The sequence below is a fragment of the Podarcis bocagei genome, assembly GCF_964188305.1.
Source record: "Podarcis bocagei genome assembly, chromosome: 7".
In the NCBI taxonomy this organism is placed as follows: domain Eukaryota; kingdom Metazoa; phylum Chordata; class Lepidosauria; order Squamata; family Lacertidae; genus Podarcis; species Podarcis bocagei.
Genome location: NC_138132.1, coordinates 15,736,157 through 15,754,005, shown reverse-complemented (window position 1 = coordinate 15,754,005; position 17,849 = coordinate 15,736,157). Strand labels below are relative to the sequence as shown.

Sequence of the window (17,849 nt, the reverse complement as noted above, 5' to 3'; positions counted from 1 at the left end):
ATAATAAATTATTATTATTATTATTATTATTATTATTATTATGCAATCTAAAACACAGCAATAATAAAAACGTAAGATCAGATCAATTAAAAGAAATACATTAACACAATGCACAGATTAAAGCAGGAATTAAAACAGCCATGCAAGTACTTCAAGAAATGCACCAGAAGGCGGGGAATAAATAACAAGGTAATGTTGCAAAACATCCCTGTAAAATAAATCAGAACGAATGCTCAAGAAACCCTATAACCTCCCCACAAAACTTTATGCACACAAATCAGGATGACAACTCAATAAGCAGGCCATCTGGAAGCGGATTTGGTCTTGGATGGACACTGGTGGATGGAGAGACAAAAGGGAGCACCTGAAAAGGCTTACCTGAGTGACACCCTGCTTACTTTCAGAGGAGTCCTCTCCCCCATCCTCCGAATACTCCGGGTCCATGTCCATTAGGCGATTTTTCTCCTACACCAAGAACGACAAGTCATATATAAGGGTCTGGTGACTTCTGTTTCAGTGTATTTGAAGAAGTGTGCATGCAAACAAAAGCTCATACCAATAACAAACTTAGTTGGTCTCTAAGGTGCTACTGGATGGAATTTTTTTATTTTGTTTCGACAACAAGTCAGTTTTGTAGACAGGCAAAGTCCAGTTGCAAATGTTGCTTCAGGTCAGCTTGACCCATAAACGGATCTGGTGCCCCATTCATTTCCGCTCCTCCCACCACCCCACGTCTTCCTACTGTCTGTTCAACCACAAAGAATAGGTACTCTTCAACTGTCCCAGTAAAACTGGACTGGAATACCCCCCAAAAATTGTGTGAGAACACAGTGCTTGTTTTGGGTGCCATAATCTTGCAACGCTTTTGGGGGGCCATGATCTCACTCAGCACCCCAAAATATGCAGGAGGACAGCCCTGGAAAAACTGTGTCTTTCAGGGACCCAATCTCATGCACGTAATGTGACTTCACATGGACACACACCCTGGTTTTTCACCTTGACGTGTTGGAAGGTATGAGAATAGCTTCACGGTGTATTTAGTGCCCTCCCTCCTCACAATAAAACCCCTGGTCTCTTCCATTGCCATTGGGTCTAGCGCCACCTGCTGTTGGGTTTCCTTGTCTTCTGCCCCACTGAGTCCCAATGGGAACCAGCAACCACTGAAGCCTAGGAGCCAAAACCTCTGGTTTACATGCCCAGTAAGAAGCTTAGTGGCAGGGAACTGAAAGCAAGACTTTGCATTAGTTGTTATCGTTGGGCATGAGAAGTGGACTGGTGTGGGAGAACAGGGAACCTGGGATCCTGGGTGTTTTCCTGGCTTTCAGCCAGAAATTCCTTGCTGCGCCAAGATTCCTGGGAATTCCTTACTGCGTTGAGATTCCTGACGGCCTCGCCTTTCTCTTGCGCAAATCGCTGGCTCTCGCCCACCATTTGCTCCTGTGTCAAACGGGCCTGTCCTTCCAGCCTCTGCACCATCCTCTGGATACGGGGGAGAGAACCCGGTTAGAATCCTCAGACTTCAGGGCAACACAGAGCTCTATTGCACCTAGGATAATTATACACAGGGAGCCCCTCTTGTGCAGTAGAAGCAAAAACACAACCCCAAGGTTATTGACTAATTAAATAACGCTTAGCTGATGACTCATCTGCTTTTTCACAGATTTAACTATCACGTGTGCAGAATACCCCAAGCTAAACATGGATCTTTTTTAGAAAACAAATGGTGGACAGGTGAATTGCGTGCCCACCTACAGTTTAACAATGCTCCTTTATTGAAAGGAAGGGCCATCTTCTTTTTCATCCTTTATTTTATACATATCACAGCAGGAAAAGAAAGACAAATAACACCCTTCAAAAATATACTTAAGAGCCTCTAAGTCTTGATCCCTCTGATTAAAAGTTGGCACCACTAGTTCAAAGGTGACTCCTGCATCAATTGAGCAACTAAAATTTCAGTTGGTTGATCTACTCATTGGACCAGATTTAAGTGTGCAGTCAAAAGAAAACAAAAGGAAAACAGAAGTACCAGATCCGTTTGTCGTTGCCTTGGCAAAGCAGCCTGGAGCACACAAAAAGCCACCCATGCTACTTTTTAAAGAATAAATGTGTAAGAAATAAATGCTGCGCACATGAAAATGGCAGGATAGGAATGTCCCTCCTCATCCTGAAAAGAAAAACACTACAGCACTGTCAGGGCCCCAGGTCAGAGAAGGCTACTATAGAGTGAGACAAACCCTGGAACTGTATTTATGGGTCATCAGGACTGCCACTTACCTTCCTTTGGTTGATGCTGTTCTGCAGCTGAGTGATCTCTTGGGCCAGAGCCTGGCAGATGGCCTCCTTCTCCTCTTCCAACCGGCTTTCCCGCTCCAATTGCTGGAACTCCAGATCTTCATAGCATCTCAGGGCTCCATCTAGCATTTCAGATGTCTGGGTAGAGAACCAGAGTCAAGATAGACTTCTGGGTCCCATCGCTTATTGCCAGAAGGACCCAGTGGTCAGGGAACCTATGCTACCTGCCAGATTCCCACAATTTGCAAGCCAGTAGAAATTTCTTCCTGGCTTGGATTTTTTAGGCCTGCATTGTGGAGACCAGCCTTCCCCAACCTCCTGGTGCCTTCCAGATGTTTTGGACCACAACTCCCACCCAACCCAGCTGTGGTATTGGAGGCTGATAGCAATTCAAAGCCCCCTAATTAGGGGAGCCTGTCCTAGATTTCACCACTTGAGATCGTAGGTTGGGAGAAACCACATTTTTAAATGCACACGGCACAGAGAACCCTATTAGAAACATGCAAACACAAGGAGCTGCTGCCTTATACATCAAGCTCAGCACGACCCACACTGACTGGCAGCAGCTCCCCAAGGTCTTAGGTAGGAGGTGTCTCCCAACCATACCTGGAGACACTGGGGGTTGAACCTGTGATCTTTTGCACGCATGTGTTCTGCCAGTGAACCACTGCCCTTCCCTAAAGGTCTAGGCTACAGCCCATCTCTCCCTGGTGCCTATCTTCCTATAAGCAGAGATCTGAAGTGGTAGCAACCAAAAAGAGAAATCACACATCTGACCTGCTTTTCGCACGCTGCCATACCAGACCTGCTTCTGGCAGCTCCTTGCTGCACACTCACCTCCTGAAGCTGCTTCTGCATCCGTTCCCGCATGGATTCGGGCTGGTTGTCCAGGTGGATCTGTGATTCAGCGTGCTGCCGCTGCAGCTCCTCTACCTTGTGACGTTCTCTCTGCAGCCGCACCTTCTCCTGCCGAAAAAGAGGGCAGGGAGAGCATTACTACATCTCCATGGGCAGCAAATATCCAGCCGCTTTTGCTCCACCTAGCAAGTTAACAGATTAGGCGTTCCTTTCCCAACCGTGATCGGCGCTGCGATAAGTGCCGCTTGGGAGGCCAAGTTCTCACTGATGAAATAAAGGCGAAGTCCAGGCTGCAACACTTCAGTTTGCAGGCAGGAGTGCAGTTCAGGGTAGGGTCACCTGGATTCAGTCTACCCATCACTTTTGCCAGCATGGGAAGTTTGGAAACTGCCTTGTGCTAAGTCAGACACATTGGTCCATCACATTGGTGACACTGCCCAGCAGTGGTTTTCCAGGTGTCCTCCCAGTCCTACCTGAAGATGCTGGAATTCAAACCTGAGACCTTCTGCATGCAAAGCAGATGCTCTACCGCTGAGCTATGGCCCTTCCTCTTCTTCCACTGGGGAATGGAAAGATATATCTAGTTGCTAAGTAATCGACATTTTCCTCCTTCCCTGTGTTCTCTTCCTTCTTGTTGTGCTGTTATTCCTCACTGCTTCAGGCACTTTGACCTCCCAGCCCATCACCAAGGTGTTGTGCTCTGCTAGGAGCAGACTTTGGACATCAAGGTGAAGATTTAGCGCCCTCCTGTGTGTCAGCTACCCGTTAAGTTCCTTGCACTACTTAATTACAGGTACTTTTGAAGATTTCGGAAGGACAGCTTCTTTATGCATATATATTCTTGGCGACAGCTTGTTGTTATGCAGAAGTCCTGTGATGTGGGCTGCATGATGACAGCATTGCATTTTTATTTATATAGGAGGAAAATATATATTGCATCTGTCATTTATCTTCATTTATGATGATAAATGACCTCAGGGCAGGATGCAACCATTTGCCATTTCTTCCCCCACCACTCACACAAAAAGCTGAGAGACCTAAGACAAGCAGGGAGACAGTGGGGATGGCCTGCATTGCAAGGGGTTGGGCTAGATGACCCCTGGGTTCCCTTCCTACTTTAAGTTCTCTGAGTCTAGGACAAGAAAAAACATAAGGAGGAATATAGACAGCTGCCTTACACTGGTTTATCTAGCCCAGTATTGTCTTGTATTGTCTTGTATTGATCGGCAGTGGCTCTCTAGGCTTTCAGGCAGGAGTTTTGCCAGCCCTACCTGGAGATGCCAGGAATTGAACCCGGGACCTTGTACATGTAAGGCAAATGTTCTACCAATGAGCTACAGTCCTTCCTCCATTCTGTGTGTAGGTGTGGTGGGTTTTTGTTTTTGTTTAGCCAAACACCGCTTTTCTGTCAACTTAAGCTTTGCTTTACTGTATTATATAACACTAAAAGGCCAAAGTGGTGAACAATAATAGGGATGATGAGAAAGCCTTTGAATTTCAGTTTCAGTCTCCAAATACAGACAAACAAAGAGCCTCGTGGCACTTTAAAGACTAACAAATTTATTATGGCATAAGCTTTCCTGACCGACAGTGCGCTTCATCAGATGCGGAAGGTATATACATCCATAACATGTGTGTGTGTGTGTGTGTGTGTGTGTGTGTGTGTGTGTGTGTGTTTTAAAAGGAATGTGCATTGAGAGGTTAATGTGCATAGCAAATGGCCATTGTGCACATTAACCAGGCCTCATAGGGAATGAAGAAGAAGAAGAAGAGTTTGGATTTGATATCCCGCCTTTCACTCCCTTTAAGGAGTCTCAAAGCGGCTACCATTCTCCTTTCCCTTCCTCCCCCACAACAAACACTCTGTGAGGTGAGGCTGAGAGACTTCAGAGAAGTGTGACTGGCCCAAGGTCACCCAGCAGTTGCATGTGGAGGAGCGGAGACTCGAACCCAGTTCCCCAGATTACAAGACTACCGCTCTTAACCACTACACCACACTGGCTCTCAATGTGCATATAATCTTTCCAAGAAGAGGCAATAATGTACATTTCCCATCAACAGACGTACTCGCCAACTGCCCTTGCGGAATGTGCATATGTTGACTACATTTTGCACATTCTCTGGTCAGAGGTGTGCAATCGGTCCACTGCCCGGGCTGCTTCCAGACCACTGCCTGATCTTACATGACACACAACATACCCTCCCACTGATCAGCAGAGCAGTAAGAAGGACAGGAGGCTCCAGATACAGATTAATTCTTTTCTGCAGTCCATCCTCCGCCACCTTTTTTCACCTGTTCACCAATCAACTGAGCAGCAGAAGGGGGGTTGCAGGGAGATGAAGAATGCAAAACTTCCCTTACCTTCCCACAGTCCTGATGGACCTTCACACCATCACACAGGAGGGAAGGTTCATCCAACTGGAAGAGTTACCAAGCAGGGAAAACAGAGCTGGCAGAGAAAGGGTGTGATCCTACCCATCCTACCTGTGCCATTCATCATCAGGTCAGGATGATGCTATCTGGGCGACCACACATGATCTGACTTTCAATGCTGTTTACACTCGCAAAAGTTTCAGGGAGGTCACACTGTTTCGCTTCCAATCGGTGCATATCCTGCAACTTTCTACTAAAATCACATAACAAATGTTCCTGCATTGCATGGGGGGTTGGGCCGCTAGATGACCCTTGGGGTCCCTTCCAACTCTGCAATCCTATGTCCTGGCTGATTTTTGCCCCACTTTTGTTGCACTTCCATCCTTCCGGACAGCAATCATGCAGATGCATCCAAGGAGCACCTCTGAACAAATGAAAGCGTGTTGCAAAACACACCCGCAATAAATCGCCAGCCTGAAGAGGCCCCTGGAGGCTGACGAGAGAAAGACTTAAGAGAGGAGGCCTCACCTTCTCTCTTTCGGCGTGGCACCTGCGCTCTGTCTCCACGAGGCGCTTCTGCAGCTCCAGCAGCCGCTCCTCTTCCCTTCTCAGCTCCTGCCTCTCCTCCTTCAGTTCTCCTTGCAGCAAGGCTCCTTCCAGGTCCATCTGCTGGGGAAGGGGGCCATGTCAGAGGCGAGGTGCCCAAACATCCTGACTGGCGGCCGGCCAACCTCTACACAACCACCAGGGGGCAGACGGGCAAGCGGAATCATGGGATAAGAGCAATCGAAGAATGCAGGGGAAGTTCTAACTTCCAGGCTCCCCTGATCTGATCTGACCATTAGAGAACGCTCCTGAGAGCACCTTGGGAACTAAACACCGTGCGGCGAGGGATGCCCCGTTCTGTAGAACCAGCAGGTCCTGCTCTCTATGTATCTGTGACGTGCCTCAAGCCTTTCCCCACCTGCCTGGGTGTGGTGCCTCCACCATACCGGTTTTACAGGTGCCAATTGTCACCCATCAGACACCCCTTTCCTCGCGAAACAGGGAGGGGATTGTAGGAGACTGAGGCGTACCTCAATGTTCACCTCCTTCTTCCGGTGGTGCAGCTCCTTGATCCGATTCTCAAGAGCCGAGATCTTGCTCACAGCATGAGTTGGCCGCAGCTGCTTCTCCTTCGTGCTGCAGCCAATTCTTCCGGTTTGGGGACTCTCGTACTGGGAAGGGAAACATGATATATAAATCAGGGTTTGTGTGTACACGTGCAGGCTGCGTTCGCACAAACAAAACCCTGTGGGTGGTTCTGAACCCCTCGCCGTAAGAGCTTAAGAAGGGCCTATATCTAGCTGCTGAAGATGTGTCAGCTAAAACATGCATTTGTACAATGTCCTACTTTGAAAAAATTCTGGCAGGAGGTAATAGAGCCAATCAACATGACTGTATGGAGCAATCTTAAATTTGCAGAGGAAAAATATCCTTTTGAATTATATACGCAACACATGGAATCTACGTGCCCTTACTACGGCAAGAAGACTGGTCTTGATGAACTGGAATAAATTAAAATGCAGCTCCCTTTAATGATTGGATTGAAGATATGTACAAACTTGCTGCACATGAGCAAGTTGTGTACAAACACAGATTTGCCATGGACAAATTTAATGATATTTGTTATAAATGCCATATTAGATGAAGGTCTGGTTAACTACAGTAACACACACACCCTTTTTGTAATGTACCTAATATCTTTTGTTGTTGTTGTTCTGTTTTGTTTCCTACATGGGTACTATTTCTTGGTTCTTCTTTTTGTGTTTTCTTTTTCTTTGAGCACTTGTAAGTTTGTACTTTTTTATTTTTCAATAAAGAATATGAAATAAATAAAGAACTTAAGAAGTTGGGAAGCCTGCAATCAGGATCTGGGCACAAGAGAATCTTTCCCTTCCTGTGTTTCCCAGCAACTGGTATTCAAAGCACTGCTGCTGCGTCTAACCATGGACTTCCTTTTCACTGGAGGTACCAGGTGCAAATCAAAACAGTGACCATCTTTGTTCAAATGAGGTGCTCCAGCACTGAGCTAAGGTGTATCCCAGTAACTGTGCTAAAAGGTGTGGCTGAGTTTCCCTACCAGGGTTGCAAAACTGAAACTGAAAATGTCAGCTTGGAAGGCAAGAGATTAACACTAGTCCCTTCGGGAGAGGAGAGATTTTGTTCTTTCTGAACTCTTCCTCCCAGCCCTGCTCCCATCCTTTACCCCTTTGTCCAATTGGTACTTAACTAAGAGCTATGAAGACCTAAGCGTACCTGAAAACCAAAACTTCTGTCTTGGGAATCCTTCCAGTGACTACATACAGCCGTACCTTGGTTCTCGAACACCTCGAGACTCGAATGTTTTGGTTCCCAAACGCCGCAAACCCAAACGTGAGTGTTCCAGTTTGCAAACGTTTTTTGGAAACCAAACATCCAATGCGGTTTCCGTGACTTCCGACTGAGTGCAGAAAGTTCCTTGGTTTTCAGACGTTTTTGGAATTTGAACAGACTTCCGGAACGGATTCCGTTCGAGAACCAAGGTACGACTATAGTAGGAAACTAAGAGGAGGTGTTGACCATTCTCCACACAGATGAGCTTCATGGAGGGAGGAGGAAAAACCTGCTCACTTCCCTCTCTATAGCAACGCCCAGGTTAATGGTTTTAGGCACCAGTGGCAAAAGGGCTTGTGGTTAGCTGCCACATAAGAACTTACAAGAGTCCTGCTGGATCTGGCCAAGGGCCACCAAGTCCAGCATTCTGTCCTCACAGTAGCCATGCAAAGCTGATGCTCTACCATTGAGCTCCCAAACTATATAACTCTGATGCTCAAAAATTTGCACTGGCAGCCCCAATCTCTGCCCAAACACTGAGTCTTCTGGGTCACTGTTTGTGGCTTGGATGCATGGTTTGTATTCATTGGGAGCTGTGCAGCTAATATTGTGGGCCCAACTCCCTTCTAGTTGGGGTTAGCAGGCCTCATCTCTGTTGATCTTCCAGTGTCTACTGAAGACTCCTCCCCCCCCCCCATTAGCTGAAGTCTGATTGTGTCATTTTAGCAAAAGGCGAAATATTTGTACGATCTGAAGAGAAACCAGAGTATCTGACTGTGTGGTTTTAACTCCCTTTTCTGTAATGCATTTCTTGTGCACCGCCTAGAGATGATTGCACTTCTCTACCCGTTGTTTGATTAAAAGAAAAACCTTGGGAGCTGCCTTGTCCCAAGGAGGACCATTGGTCCGTCTATAGCTCAGTATTGTCAACAATGACTGGCAGCAGCTGTCCAAGGTTTTGGGCAGGGCACATTCCCAGCCCTGCCTGGGGATATCAGGGATTGAACCTGGGACCTTCCGCTTGCAAAGCATGTGGGGCTGGCGAGCAGAGAAAACAGAGGAGGCAGCCCCTAGCAAAAACATATGCATATTTACTCCTGTCATTTCTGTTAAAAACACCCTTCTCTCACTTGATGAAGGAAAAGGCTCAAAAGCCAATTAAGCCTCAGATGAGAAACTAGACCCTAGACATTTGCTGCCACTCACCCCATTCTGGGCACTCTCTGTGCTGCTGGCTTCATCCTCCTCCATCCCGTCACTGGAGTTTCCACCTGGACTGGAGCCGCCTTCCAAAGAAAGGGCATCTTCTATGCTACACTGAGCTGGGGACCCCTCCTTGTCTGGTGACTGGCACTTGGGCATATCCTCCAGGCGATCCTTCTCCGATTTGGTTGAAAAGGGGCACAGCTCCGCTTGGCTCAGCACCCCCATGGCATCCGAGTTCTGGAGCACCATCGCTCAACAAGGCATGATATCCGCTGCGAGGATAAACGATAATAACAAAGACCCCTTGTTATTTAGTCGCCAGCATCGTCTATTTCTTTACTGACTTGTGATTCTGTTTGGGAATCATTTCCCGTGGTTTCGTAGCAGGAAAGAGCCATGCTAAAAATAATCCCGAATGCGAAAAGCAATGGAGAAACAGTTCCATGTATATAAAAAGAACAACTCGAAAAGCTTTCATGCATGAAAACAATTTCAAATCCAACAGAGATACAGACAGGGATAAAGATCTCCGCTTGAAATGATCTTCAGCAGGTGCCAGAAAGACCACAGAGGTGGTTTTTGCTTGATATATAACTGCCAAAGGATTGGTGTCACCAAGGGCTGCATTTAATGTAGAGCTAAGATGCGCTTTGCATGAGCAGAACGATTTCTACTGCATGGTGGAGGCGGTGTTCCCCTCTAGGCACTCCGTAAACCTGTCCTGAGTTTTCCCCCAAGCCCAAAGCAGATTCGGCAACACTAAGGGGGTGCCTTTGGTTGCAGTGTGGTTTTAGCTTGCTTTGTTCATTCTTTTCTGTTTTTTTTTTAAAGAGAATTATCTGTCATTTAGTACATTCTTGACCCCAAAGGTGTGGTACAAATATTTTAAGTCATGAATAGATAAAAACAGGTGTAATGCCCTGAACTTCTGAAACACACCCCATGAATGCTAAGTATTTTTCCCCTCCCTGTCTTACGCAAAGGTAGAAGGCCAGCCCTGTTTATTGCAACTCATTACCATAAGTTGGGGCCAAGCCCTCGGGGACTTCATATGTCAAAGTCAGCATCCCATAATGAACTACCTGCCATTCATTCTTTTTAGGGGAAAGAAGAAGAAAAGCTTACCAGGAGCCTGGAAGCGGAAAGGAAATTCCCATTGCACCAAAGGCCAAGGGAATCCCAACTGCTTCTCAGCCTGCTGTTGCCTTTCCTTTGCCTGAGATAATCTAGTGGCAGGGCTAGGCACCATGTTACCTTGCATGCACCAATGCCAAATTGCCCCTAAGGGGCCCAGCATGCACATGTGATGCCACATGTCACCTGTGACGTCCCATGCATCTCCAAATGCTGAGTAGACCGGTGCCACCTTCCGCTAAACTGTGCCAGTCCCTGCAGCGTCAGGAGATGCTGTGGAAGCCGGTGTGACCTCATGCCATGCCCACTGGTCCCCTTGGCATCTCGAGACACAGTGCAGACCAGTGCAGCCTTCTGCTGGCTGCAGGTAGGCCTGGCAGGGCCCAACACAGCTGTGGGAAAGCCGAGTGGGGCCTGGCAGGCTGTGGAATATTGAGGGGCCCTGACCCTTGCCCTTGCACAGGGGCAACAGCTGGAGTTAGTGGTTCCTAACAGACATGTTATAATAAGAAAAATAATTTATTATTTATACCCTGCCCATCTGGCTGAGGCAGGTCTCAATCGAGTGTTAAAAACAACACAGCATTAAATATTAAAAACTTCCCTAAACAGATGTCTTTTAATTCAGATGTCTTTTAAAAATAGGATAGCTGCTTATTTCCTTGACATATGATGGGAGGGCATTCCACAGTGTGGGCGCCACTACTGAGAAGCCCCTCTGTCTGGTTCCCTGTAACCTCACTTCTCGCAATGAGAGAACCGGCAGAAGGCCCTTGGAGCTGGATCTCAGTGTCCAGGCTGAACGATGGGAGTGGAGACACTCCTTCAGGTATACAGGACTGAGGCTGTTTAGGGCTTTACAGGTCAGCACCAACACTTTGAATTGTGCTCAGAAACGTACTGGGAGCCAATACAGATCTCTCAGGACCGGTGTTATGTGGTCCCGGCAGCCACTCCCAGTCACCAGTCTACCTGCTGCATTCTGGATTAATTGCAGTTTCCGGGTCACCTTCAAAGGTGGCCCCATGTAGAGCGCATTACAGTAGTCTAAGCGGGAGATAACTAGAGCATGCACCACTCTGGTGAGACAGTCCGCGGGCAGGTAGTGTCTCAGCCTGCGTACCAGGTGGAGCTGGTAGACAGCTGCCCTGGACACAGAATTAACCTGCGCCTCCATGGACAGCTGTGAGTCCAAAATGACTCCCAGGCAGCACACCTGGTCCTTCAGGGCACAGTTACCCCATTCAAGAACAGAGAGTCCTCCACACCTGCCCGCCTCCTGTCCCCCCAAAGCAGTACTTCTGTCTTGTCAGGATTCAGCCTCAATCTGTTAGCCGCCCTCCAACCGCGTCCAGACACTCACACAGGACCTTCACCGCCTTCACTGGTTCTGATTTGAAAGAGACGTAGAAATGGGTATCATTCACATACTGATGAACACCCAGCCCAAATCCCCTGATGATCTCTCCCAGCAGCTTCATATAGATATTAAAAAGCATGGGGGAGAGGACAGAACCTTGAAGCACCCCACAAGTGAGAGCCCAGGGGTCTGAACACTCATCCCCCATCACCACTTTCTGGAAGCAGGGTCACTGAGGGACGTGGTTTGAGGAAAGGAGGTGTGGCCTAGATTGAGCTGTGGAGGCCATAGAGAGAGTCCTGCAGGGCTACATTTGCACCCCAGACATGGGACACCCTATCCCTGACAGGTATATTGTGCTCACGTACGCAGGGCAGGACATTACACACCACATCGGCGACAGGACTGGCTTAAGATATTTCATTGCCTGAGGCAGAAAATGAAATTGTTTCTGTTCATTAGAGTTTATTAAATATTTCTAGATTTGCATCCATACATAAACATCAGCACGCGCACATTCCATGCAAATCTGCATCCTCTTTCGGCATCTTCTTTGGTGACGCCTTTCCGATTTTTTGGTGACACATGAGCAGCCGCTTTCGTTGAAAAGAGTGGCTGGGAACGTGTCACAGCCTCACACCTTTCGGGAGCTGCTGCTGCCAGTCAGAGTAGGCAGCACTGGGCCAGACAGTCTGGCCTAGTCTGAAGCAGCTTGCTGTGTAATAACAGAGGAGGAACTCTGGTTGGCCAAGTCTTCATTGGTGTGAGAATAACAAAGATATTTCCTCTGCAAGATGTGTGGGGTTGGGGGAGGGGGGGGAAGGTATGAACCTCTTAGATAACTGTAGACCCTCCAAGTGTCCCTATTTTCCAGGGACAGTCCTGGATTTACAGAAGCCATTCTGGTTTCTGATTTGATCCCGGAATGCTCCGCTTTTCCTTAGGATGTCCCTATTTTCATCAGAGGGTATGGAGTTATGAGACCCCCAAGCTAAGGAGATAAGTAACGATACAACCTTTAGAAGACACCTGAAGGCAGCCCTATATAGGGAAGTTTTTTAAATGTTTAATGTTTCATTATGGTTTTATATAGGGACGCGGGTGGCGCTGTGGGTAAAACCTCAGTGCCTAGGACTTGCTGATCGCAAGGTCGGCGGTTCGAATCCCCGCGGCGGGGTGAGCTCCCGTCGTTCGGTCCCATCTCCTGCCCACCTAGCAGTTCGAAAGCACCCCTAAGTGCAAGTAGATAAATAGGTACCGCTTTCTAGTGGGTAGGTAAACGGCGTTTCCGTGTGCGGCGCTGGTGCTGGCTTGCCAGATGCCGCTTAGTCATGCTGGCCATGTGACCCGGAAGTGTCTCCGGACAGCGCTGGCTCCCGGCCTCTTGAGCGAGATGAGCGCACAACCCTAGAGTCGGACACGACTGGCCCGTATGGGCAGGGGTACCTTTACATTTACCTTTTATGGTTTTATATATGTTGGAAGCCACCCAGAGTGCCTTGGCCAACCCAGTCATATGGGCGGGGTATAATGATGATGATGACCAGTGCTTTTTTCTTTAAAAATGTTTAGGGGTACTCTCATTTTCCTACTCATATTCAAATACCGTCCCTCAATGAGGCCAAACTTAGATTCACAAAATGTTTAGGTGTATGAGTCCCCTCAGAAAAAAGCGGTGGTGGTGTTGATGATGATTGAATAGGACGTCAATATTTTCATCGGAGAAATGTTGGCGGGTATGCAACTGATGACCTAATAGCAACATCAAGTTTGCTTTAAATGTCTGGTGAGAGAATTTAAGACAGGCACCCCCAAACTCAGCCTTCCAGATGTTTTGGGACTACAATTCCCACCATCCCTGACCACTGGTCCTGTTAGCTAGGGATGATGGGAGTTGTAGTCCCAAAACATCTGGAAGGCCAAGTTTTGGGGATGCCTGAAGAGTCGGGCTGCTGGATAAGGCCACAGACCCATCTAGTCCAGCATTCTGTTCTCACAACAGCCAACCAGATGCCCACAAGAAGCCCCCCAGCACAGCTGCATCCTCCTTCAAATGCCCAGTGCCACATTCAGTGGAGGTGGAGAGCATTTCCATTGTGGCTGGTAGTCATCCAATAGCTTTCTCCTCCATGAATTTGTCCGGTCCCCTTTGAAAGCCTTCCAAGCTGGGAGCTGTCGCTACCTCAAGTAGGAATGCGGAGGCAGAGACCCACCACTTCAGCAGCCCGCTTATCTCTCCTAGTTCTCCCTCCCGGCTTGTTTCCCTCTTCGCTAAGAGACGCTTTCACATCGGACCAAAATAACAGCAAGGTCAGGTTTTTCCACAGAAGCGGGTAAGATGCCAATGAAAAGGAACTGAACACAGCCAGGAGGTCTGCTGAGGCAGCACAAGGGCTTGCCGACAGCCAGAGCGTGCCTTCAGAGACGTTTCGTTTCTCACCGCTCCAGCTCACAAATGAAGAAGGGCACTGTGGAAGAACATCTCCTTTGCATGCAGAAAATCCTGGGTTCAGTCACCCAGGAGACCGGCAGTGGGGAAGGGCAAGGAGGTCAACAGCAGATGGAGACAGGACCAATAATAAGCAGAGCCAACTAACTGTAGATTGACCCCAGCTCTCCTGCCTGCTGAGTTCTGCAAAAGCAACACTGAGGTTAAGGAGGAAGAAGCTGAAAGACAAAGCCACCCCTTGGACTGGTTGTAAATAAGAAGGCAGGTGGATGAGGCAGAATGAGACTGGTGAGGAAGAGCTCCATTTGTCCTAATGGACGAGGCTCCCTTGCTACGCTACCTGAGGGAAACTTCTCCTATTTTTCAGGAAGTTTGTTGCAAGTCCGGCTGCATATCCTGTGACCACACAGCAAACAAGTTCCATGGTCCTTAACAGCTACAGGTCTCTTCCCAGCCTTTGGAATGACACGTCTTTCTGCTTGCATTTGGTCAGAGAGGGCCTGAAAGCGGGATTTGAGCTGGAGTTTGGGAAATTGGGAATAATCTTGGGCCAGGCCTGCAGCCGTTACACCCCACCCCCTCACCCCAAAAACCTGCTGCAGAGTTAATGATTGTGCTGTCTGTATTATTATTATTATTATTATTATTATTATTATTATTATTATTATTATCATCATCAACATCATCATCATCATTATTTGTATTCATCTGAAAATCACACGGTGGTTCACTGCATGGAAATACAACATGAGAACACAAGATACATAATACATAATAAAACAAAAATCCAATAATCCCCGCCTCTCACAAACTCATTAAAAAAGAACGCCTGGTTGAAGAGAAATGTTTTTGCCTGGTGCCTAAAGATATGGAACAAAGAAGCCTGCAGCCTGTTTCCAATATACTCTGCCTGGGTTGATATTAAAAGGGCACCACAGCTTTGCTCAGGCATTTTAAAGTGTGCGATGTGGATTTTAATATTATATTCTGAAAACCGGATTTCACCCAGGGCTCTGGCACCTCTCAGGTGGGCACTACAGTGGTACCTCTACTTACGGTCACCTTCGGTTATGTATCCTTCGGGATACGTATGCGGCAAACCCAGAAGTATTTTTCCGGGTTTCGCCGCCCGCGCATGTGCAGAAGTGATCCCTCCGGTTGCGGAAACCTTGGGATCTGAACGGAGGTCCGGAACGGATCCCATCTGCAACCAGAGGTACCACTGTACTGCCATTCTAGGAGAACAAGGGGAAAGTTCATGGTGAGCTCCGGCACCTCTTTTTCTAGAAAAATAGCATGGGGATTTTAGCTGGGCAAAACTGAGATTAAGGCGGAGGAGGCAGACAGGCAGAGCCAGGTGGGTGAGGGCTGGCAGAGGGCACAGTCTTAGCAGACTAGTCCATACATATGTAGCAAGCTGCTAACCCTTCCCAAACATGCCTCCTCCACGGCTTCTTTTATATGGTAAGAAACGTAAATTGTTTTATGTAAGTTCTTCTGTCAGCAATCTTGCTCAGTGCCTCACCCACAATTAGGTGGGGCCCGCCTTATTAAGTCCTGTTTTTCCAGAAGGAAGAAGTGGAATCAAACAGAGAGGAAGGAGACTGGACTCGGCAGAAACTACATGAAAATGGGGCAGAAGCCTGGAGTTGCGTCCAACATTAGTCATACTCAGAGAAGACCCATTGGAATCAATGGGCATGGCCAATTTAGCTCCAGTAATTTTTTAGCAGCTCCGCTTAATTGAATACAATCCCTGGGTGCCAGAAACCCTTGCAGGGTATTCACACATTACAATCTGTTCACCTTATACATAAATAGTTATTGCTATTATTATTAATAATAATTATTTATTTATAGTTTTCTAAACCACCATCTCAATATGAATTACATACGAGACAATTAAAAGTAGTTAGAAACACTGGTTTAATTGAGATTCGTGCGTTGTAAGGGTTTGGGCTGGATGACTGTTGGGATCCCTTCAATTCTACGATTCTATTAAATACATTTAAAACAAGACTACAGCCCTAACAAATGGACAATCGTGGTAAGGACCCATTTATCCAGTTGAGAAAGCCTGTCTTAGCAAAACTATTTTTAATAGTTTCTGGAAAGTGCAGATAGCAGCCACCTGTTGTATCTCAGCAGGAACGCTGTACAGGGGAACATTGGTTTTTGAACATAATTCATTCCGGAAGAACTTTCGACTTCCAAAACGTTTGAAAACCAAGGATCAAAGGACTGTTGGCAAATTCAATTGAAAAAAATTGAGAAACGCGCCTTGGAAGCCGTTCAACTTCCAAAGCATGTTCGAAAAAGGAAGCATTCAATTCCGGGATTTTGACGTTTGGCTTCTAAAATGTTTGACAGCCAAGACATTTGAAAACCGAGGTCCCACTACCACAGAACAGGGGCAGCCACAGTAAAAGCCCTGCTCTGAGTCACTGTGGAGCAGCCTTGCAATTTCCAATTTGCAGGGTGTATAAGGCAGTCTTTTAAGCAACCTGGTCCTGAGCTGAATAGGAACTTGTATGTCAGCTGAACTAGACACACTTGTACAGTTTTTCACATGTGTTCCTCCACATGCTCCTTCTTAGCTCATCTTTCTCCTCCCTCTCTTTCCTCAGTGGGAAGATACCACAACTCTAAAGCTGCAACAGTATCCTTTGCATGTGACTATGGCTCAGAAGCATCTTTGGCCAACTCTGATTCGATCTACATGCTGACAGAGCGTTTTGTTATGAAGGATTAAAACTGGCCTCGTGTTGTTTGCATGCGTGGCAAAGGTATAAATCCCTCTGCTTAAGAGACAAGGGGAGGCGGTGTTTGTAGGTGAATGTTTAATCTGTGCCGATGGCTTGAGTATAATTATTCTTATGGGATATTGATTTATCCTTTTCTTCACCTCGCTTTTCTGAACAAAGGGCCCTCAAGGCAGCTTAGAAAGGTAGCAACATCATACATACTGTAAACCCGTTTACAAAAGCACAGACACCAAAATGAAAACAAAGAACGGTTGGCAATGCAGGCTATGTGCACGCCATAAGTTCAAATTGCATTTAAGGCACATTTTTCCATCCAAGTAACCTGGGAGATGAAGTTTGTCAAGGCTGCTGGGAATTATAGTTCTTTGAGGTGGAGCTACAGTTCCCAGGCTTCTTGGCGGAGGGGGAATGTGCTTAAAATGTGCAGTGTTGTGCGCAGCCTCAGATAAGGTGGGTTGGCAACTAAACAGGAGGGGGGAAACCAGATTATCTTGCTCCTGAGCCTTGAGTGGCAGGTTGAATTGCAGAAAGAAGGCAAGGCTTTCACAGGATGAAGATTTAGCATTATCGCCTGCTAATGCCTGCAAATTAAGGCTGCAATTCTAACCCCAGTTACCTGGGAGTAATTCAGTTGGTCTCACTTCTGAGTTTACAAACAATTGCTGCCTTACTGCCTCTAGGCTGTCTGAAGCAGCGAATGACTTGCGTACGGACAGTGCAGAGAAAATAAAAGTAATGAGGTGTCTGTCGGGACAGCAAAAAATACACATCAATAAATAAGGAACACTGTCAGGATGGTGCTGTAAACTGCTGAAGAAGGCACAGGAGCAGGGCTCAGTTGGAAATCTGGCAATTCTAAGTGTTCTGGTGCGAAAGAGCTTGTGCTAAGCTCTCAAAACCCAGAGGAGTAATAATAATTTTTAAAGATTTGTTTGTTCATAGTCCATAAGGAAATTGCTTTGCAGACTCTTTAAGAAGAGAAAAGGGGTCCATAGCAAACAGAGCCCTTATCCTGCTAGGTTTCTGCCCCATATCTGACAAAGAAGAAGCCTAGAG

The 17,849-nt window shown here is 47.1% G+C and overlaps 1 protein-coding gene across 4 annotated transcripts in view; it reads right to left on the bottom strand.

The window, feature by feature from the left end:
• PHLDB3 (pleckstrin homology like domain family B member 3) overlaps positions 1–17,849 on the bottom strand; it is a 37,412-nt gene that overhangs the window by 15,667 nt on the left and 3,896 nt on the right. For 3 of the 4 annotated variants that reach the window (XM_081200355.1, XM_081200352.1, XM_081200353.1), the window contains exons 2-8: positions 9,086–9,357; positions 6,601–6,741; positions 6,053–6,193; positions 3,130–3,258; positions 2,275–2,430; positions 1,369–1,479; positions 379–465 (exon numbers count right to left, since the gene is read on the bottom strand). In XM_081200355.1, coding sequence (XP_081056481.1) covers positions 379–465; positions 1,369–1,479; positions 2,275–2,430; positions 3,130–3,258; positions 6,053–6,193; positions 6,601–6,741; positions 9,086–9,334 — 1,014 coding nt within the window. In that variant the 5' untranslated portion in view covers positions 9,335–9,357. The remainder of the gene's footprint in view (positions 1–378; positions 466–1,368; positions 1,480–2,274; positions 2,431–3,129; positions 3,259–6,052; positions 6,194–6,600; positions 6,742–9,085; positions 9,358–17,849) is intronic. The other variant, XM_081200354.1, reaches the window with a different exon arrangement.